At 41.0% G+C, this 6,988-nt stretch overlaps 1 protein-coding gene across 1 annotated transcript; it reads right to left on the bottom strand.

The window, feature by feature from the left end:
* Positions 1-450: 450 nt before the first annotated feature.
* LOC131222688 (AAA-ATPase ASD, mitochondrial-like) lies at positions 451-2,115 on the bottom strand. Its single transcript, XM_058217851.1, has one exon. It carries the CDS (start codon positions 2,113-2,115, stop codon positions 679-681), a length of 1,437 nt encoding a protein of 478 aa, XP_058073834.1. The 3' UTR covers positions 451-678.
* Between the last annotated feature and the right edge of the window lie 4,873 nt (positions 2,116-6,988).

Genomic DNA, 6,988 nt, shown 5'->3' with positions numbered 1-6,988 from the left:
CCATGATATATATATTTTATCAACACCATTCATCTATTTTTTTTAAGATCATTTTAAGATTTGATCCCAAAAACGAGGCAGATCTAAATCACAGGTGGACCATACCACAGGAAAACAGTAGTAATTGAATGTCCACCATTAAAAACCTCCTAGGCCCACTGTAATGTTTATTTGACATCCAACCTGTTGGTTACCTCATACAAACCTGGATGGAGGGAAAAAACCAAATATCAGCGGGCGTTCAATCAACATTGTTTCATGTGATGTGGTCCACTCTAGATTTATATCTAACTCATTTTTAGGCCCACGGCGCAATAAAATGATATGAAAAAATGGACGGGGGGCGTTAATGAAGCACACAAATCATGGTAGGGTCCAAATGTCGCCGACCATTAGCCATGGGCTAATGGCAGGGTCACCGGCCAATCCGCGACCCATTTTTAAAGATTTCTTGTTATCGATCGTTCATTCCTATTGAGAAAACCATGGTAGAGATTCCATACACAACCCATACATTATACATTTATACTAATAATCTCATTAACCACTTACAAAACAAATAACAGAAAGTTTCAAAGGGGGAACTACGCTACGTACTCCCAATCTATTGTTGCTGAAAATCAAATTGTTATTGCGTATTGAAATTTGATTTAATCCTCATACTAGTCGTAGTTGATTTTAATCGCCATCTTTGCCAGCATCATCTTTGTCGATTTCGGCCTTCTCCCCACCGCCCTTCTCTTCCAACTGAGCAGCTGCTTCCTTGGATTTCATTTCTTCCCTGGCCTCGTGGAGAGCTTGAATCAGGTTTTTAAGGCAGGTGTTTGCCTTATCAGCAGCAGTGGCTTTGGAGGACTTGGGCATCAGGTTCTCGGCTACATCTGCTGGGGTGATGTTACTCCCTTCAATCAGTTGCTGGACAGTCTCGAATAGAGGGTGCGAGTCGAGGTTGAGATAGTTCTTTGCCAGCACTTTAAAAGCCTCGAAGCTGCAGTATGATAGCTCGATGTGCTTGTCCATCCGACCTCTCCGTATAAGAGCCGGATCCAGCTTCTCCAAATGGTTTGTGGTGAAGACAATGATCCGTTCTCCTCCGCAAGCTGACCACAGTCCGTCAATGAAATTGAGTAGCCCTGAGAGAGTAACTTTGCTAGTATCGTCGTCCTTGTCTACCCCAGGTGGAAGTTTCTCCTCATCTGTGTCCTTCTCCGATTTCTCAGCCTTCTTTTTCCGCTTGCCGGACAGATCTAAAGAACAGTCGATGTCTTCGATGACCATGATAGATTTGCTGGTGGTCTCGATCAGGAGCTTCCTCAGCTCCGTGTTGTTCTTCACGGCTGTCAATTCGAGGTCGTACACATCGTAGTCCAGGAAATTAGCCATGGCGACGATCATGGAGGATTTCCCAGTGCCAGGTGGGCCGTAAAGGAGGTAGCCTCGCTTCCATGCCTTGCCAATCTTTACATAGTAATCCTTTGACTCGCGGAATGTCTCGAGATCCTCTATGATCTCCTGCTTCTTATCTGGGTCCATAGCCAGCGTATCAAATGTCGCCGGGTGCTCGAACACGACGTGGCTCCACAGAGTCTTCTTGTAGCCATACCAGTTGCTACTGGGGCTGTTGGTATACAGCTTTCTCTGCCGGTTTCTCACCTCGATTGCCTTCCCTTCTTCCACAACGTAGCTCATGTAGTAGTCCATGACAAGCTGGCGGTGCCTTCGGTGTAATGTGAGGGTGTAATACCGTGGTTCCTCCTGTGAGGGGAACCAAGATATGCTCATCGACTTTGCGACCGCCCTACTGGATGACCACCACAGCTTAGCCCCATGGAATTCATCGGTGACTTGCTCGTGATCGTCCATGCTGTAGGTAAGGTTTTTGCTGTCTTTGCCCACCTCAGCTTTAAGCCTCTTGGCCGACCCGGAGGTGGTGGATGCCAGGTACGTCTGGATTGCAACGTAGGTATCGCTGCGGTCGAATCGCTTGCCGTTGTATTCTGGGATCTTGATCTCGATGAATGGGTAGATGTATCCAAACAAAATATTGGCGTATTTCATCAAGTGGTCATCGAGATTGTGCGGGAGGTACCTGTGGGCCATGGCCCACACGAACATGATGCTGGCTAGAGCGGACCACCACGCTGGCCCACATATGCTCCATCATCATGCCTTCTTTCCAGCTACCTTAGGTGTTGTGTTTTCTTGGCTGCTAGAATCATCATTTCTTCCCTTTCCTTTATATTGGCAAGTTTTCCAAGTGGCTATTTCCTGGTGTTTGCTTACCTTGGTCTTGTAAAAGTATAGCGAGGTGGCGTATTAGCTTGCGTGTTACCACCAGCTCACATGACATCTTGCATGCGTGCGTTGGGCCCACATATTCAGCACGCGTCCTCAGCCATCGTTGACCATTGTTTTATGTGGAGTCGTCGAATGTGTTGTTTTTTATTTGCAATCGAACCTGATTATCAAATGAGCCACACGATTATGATGATTGGATTTCCATTCCCATTAAAGGGTGCGGATTAGGTGGACCCCGGCCTCATCCAAGACGGTGCTGCCCTTACGGTGGGGTCCACCTTGATATAACTATTCTATATTCACCTCGTTCATCCATTTTTCCAGATTATTTGACAGCATTATCCAGAAAATGAAGATCCAAATCTCAGGTGGAGCATACTCTAGGAAACAGTGGTGATTGAACATCCTATTATTAAAAACTTCTCGTGGTCCACCTGATAATAAAAATATTTATTTACCATGTTGAGTATCACTTATTTATTTGTAGCCTGTGATCTGCCTAAGAAATATTCAGCATGGGCTTCGGCACACATGAAATGAGCTCTTTTGTCAACAATGCAAGCTGGGCTTGGACAGAGATTGGCCTTTTGGTCCGGCCTAATCTGGCAGGATGTAATGGATCCATGAGAGGGCACTGAGACTACTTATAATTAATTGAAAATTCAAATTAAGCAGTCTTAATCTTGGGTCCTAGCTTACCCAAACGGACTCTAAGTTACCTTATTAAAATCAGATTGGTTTGGTAACCCCAACCTGTGATTCATGGACACTGTTTCTTGAAATAAGACTGTTGGATGTTTTGCATTTTTAACTGTCCAAATACATGTCCAGTAAGGGCAATTTTCGGTTCATGACACGTGTGCTAGCCTCTGTAAGCATATTGGGAATGATATTTAGGTGTTTGGTGGAGTACACATGCAGCCATTAAATTGGACATGGCCGATGGTTGTTTTATAATTCGGACCATCCAACTTTTGATTCCATCATGGATGAATCGTTTAAAACCACTTACAAGTTTATATGTTAGCTGATAAAATGTGTTTTGAGCTTAATGGATGGTTCAGATCATTGATTAGACAATTCATATAGAGCTATCATGTACTTGATGGATAATAACCCGTTACTTGACGGGCTACCCTTGGATTGGATATCTCCACAAAATAGTTTTTAGAATAAGTACTTCAACTCATTGATTATACAAATGTAATGATGGCTGTTCATGTTTAAAGTAATTAAATTATCAAAGCGTTAAAATTATCCAACTGCAAGATTTTCTCCGCTGCCTTTCCACCATACAAAGTGAGACTACTCAAATGAACGGTTTGGATTATTGGAAGATGACGTAGATTCAATGGGGAAGGAGTCTCGTGTCTTGGTCATTGATCCAGCTCTTTAAAACCATTTTGTTCATAGAAGACTTTAGTCCACGGCTTGTAGGTCCTTGTGAAAACCACTGCTCCTGCGTAGGACGCAACCCGCGTCCAAACCACTGCCACTGCGAAATGACAACTCACGTATTATCGAAACCAATTTTCACGTAAAAGACTCTAGTACACGGCTTGTAGGTCCCAGAGAAAACCACCGAAAACCACCACTTCTGGTTAAAGATAACTCACGTACTATCACTTGGGTGCATGGGCCAGCCCCATATGGTTCACATTTATTTGTATGGAAGAAAACTCTAATATTCTGAATATACAAGACCTTAGAGATTGTATGCTGACATGCATTCAAGTAATTGGATTATACCTATGTGAACGCAGACATTGATTTTGGAAAGTAGACTATTCATTTGAATATTCAACAAGAGAATGGTAGAAATATTACCAGTCAGTGTGATATTAGAATTTCACTCTCAGTGCAATTATTTCCACCATTTCCACCTCAATATTACAGTAATCATTCACTGGACCTTTCTACCTCAAGATTACATGATAATTATTCACAGGACCTTTAAAATGGTGGTAAACTAATACCTATATAAAATTTGAAGTTTATATGCAATTCAACGTGAGCAAAGATAATGTGGCGCTTAACATGGGCCCACCTTGATGTATGAATCGACGCAGTTGATCTGTTTAGCCTGATCATTTTAGGACATGAGTCCAAAAATGATGTAGATTTAAATCACAGGCAGACTGTGCTATAGGAAATAGTGGTGGTTGAATGTTTCACCATTAAAAACTACCCAGCATCCACCTAATTAATATTTGTGTAATGTTTATGTACCATCAAACCTCTTGATAAAGAAATAAAATAAATAAATATGGGATTGATTCAGAACCTAATTTGTAGCCTATAAGAAGATTTTAACGGCCAATCACCATTGTTTCTTATGATATAGTCCACTTGAGCACTGGCCCTAGGATATATAATACATATATCAAGGTGGGTCCCACGGTAAGGGCCACACCTAACATGCTCCCCGGTTCAACCTACTCACTATGGGAGTGAGCAGCGGGTGTTGGCCTTACCGTGTGTGGACTACCTTGATGATTTTTTTGTATATCCATGCATGCCGTTTGTCTGCTTTCCCATATTATTTTAGAACGTGATCTCGAAACTTTAGTGGATCCAAATCTCAAATGGACCACAACATTGGAAACAGTGGTAAATGACCATTAAAAGCTTTTTGTTGGCGACATAAGTTTTGGATCAAGCTGATGTTTATATTTTCCCTTCATCCATGTCCGGTTGACCTTGTGAGTGGGTTTGATGGAAAAGAAACATTACGGTGGATATTATTGTGGGCCTTAGGAAGTTTTTAAGGGTGGGCATTCAATTACCATTGTTTCTTGTGGTGTGGTGTACTTGAGATTTTAGATCTGCCTAATTTTTGAGAACACGTCCTAGGTTGGGCTTGAAAATTTGATGGCCGGTGTGGATATACACCAAACCATTAAGGTGTGCCCATGTTAAGGGTAACACCTAATTGGCTCCCCCAACAACATGGAGGTTGGTATTGTGTTCCTGTGGCCCCATGATGTATGTGTTATATACACACCGTCCATTCATTATTCCAGATCATTATAGGGCATGAGCCCAAAAATGAGGTAAATCTAAAGCTCAAGTAGACTACATTATATAAACTAGTGGGCACAATGACGCATGCCATTGAAACCATCCTAAGGTCTACCATGATGTTTATTTACCATCCAACTTTTATAATGTCACACACAACCGGAGAAACAAAATGGATTTTACAAAAACATGGTAGGACTTGCAAGCTTGGGCTAACAAAATAGGTGCCGGAGAGGATTCTTGTCCTTAAACCCTCCTTAAACCACCACTATTCTAAAACTGAAAACCCGCTAGCTCCATTTACCCCTCAAAATCTTGAGTAATGTATCCGTGGACACAATGCATGCAAAATCTAACTTGGAGGTGACAAGTATCATCATCATCGACTCAATCGCCTCGTCAGCCATTGTACTACATGCAGAGCCATCACAACACGATGCGGAGAAGTCATTCGAGTCCAGCACCATGGGATGAGAGAGGAGGAGAGGGGCTGTGATGGTAACTCTAGTAAAGTGGTTGGGTTGCATAAACTAAGGGTCAATTTGGATGCCTACAGTTTTTTTTAGTTGTAAACACATTACACAGCTGAAAAGAGGTTGAGGCGTATTCGGTTTACAGGTAAATTTGTTTGGTTTTCAAGTGATAATCTATTATTGTGTGTTTAGGTTGTCGATAAAGTGTTTACAATTAGTAAAGTAGGTATTCATATTATAGAGCTTGGACAGTGAACCTTCCAAAATCTGCAAATCACATTAGGACTTGATTCACATTATGGTGGGCCCCACATCATAAGTGTATATTAATCATTATGTTCTAACATATATACTAACTTTTAAGTTGTAAAGACTTTATCTATAATTTGAAATATAATTTTTTATCATATTTCAAATTATAACTTAATTTGTTTACAGCCTGTAAAGCCTTTAAAAATAAATACAGTCTAAATAGCCTACCCCGGTAATCCCTTTACAACTTAAAGGACTTTACAAAACCTATTAATGACCCCTAAAGGGCAGTTTTATCATTTTCAAGATAGAGCTCTTAATTTGTATATAACTTAAACACCATAAAATGTCAGGCATTGGGATGTCTAGCGACAGAAGACTTAAGCATAAATTGTGAAAAAATTGACAAATTGTATATATATATATATATATATATATATATATATATATATATATATATATATATATATATATCTCTCTCTCTCTCTCTCTCTCTCTCTCTCTCTCACATCACATTGGGTAAAAAGGAAAGTGACGGATGAGTTCAAAGGTAGGCACCAGAGACACCAATTTCCTCCCAAAGACTTTCCAAGATAGTTCTTATGCAAGGATGTTGGGTGGGGTTCACTGAAATGGTTGTAAGAAATATACCATCGTATAACGGTTTTGAGAGCCCATTTTAGAACAAAAAATGAGATGGATCCAAAACTCAAGTGGGCCATATGAGAGGAAACAATGGAGATTCATTGAGCATCGGTTGAAACATTCCTATGGATATAAGAGATTTGTATAATGCAAACGGGAATGACCTTATAAACGGTTTGGAGGGCATATCAAGGTGAAACATATCCAAAGCTAGAGTTTTGAGAGCAGATATTTGTTTTTACTTTTTTCCTTCACGCATGTCTTTGTTGATGAGGTTTTCCTCCTCAGTTTAGAGAAGA

The sequence above is a fragment of the Magnolia sinica genome, chromosome 13 (assembly GCF_029962835.1).
Source record: "Magnolia sinica isolate HGM2019 chromosome 13, MsV1, whole genome shotgun sequence".
NCBI lineage: Eukaryota > Viridiplantae > Streptophyta > Magnoliopsida > Magnoliales > Magnoliaceae > Magnolia > Magnolia sinica.
Note: the sequence above shows the minus strand (reverse complement) of the source record. Positions and strands in the feature narration are given on the sequence as shown.

Excerpts from the sequence above, each read along its gene's own strand:
- LOC131222688 (XM_058217851.1), bottom strand. The coding sequence starts at position 2,115 with ATGTTCGTGTGGGCCATGGCCCACAGGTACCTCCCGCACAATCTCGAT.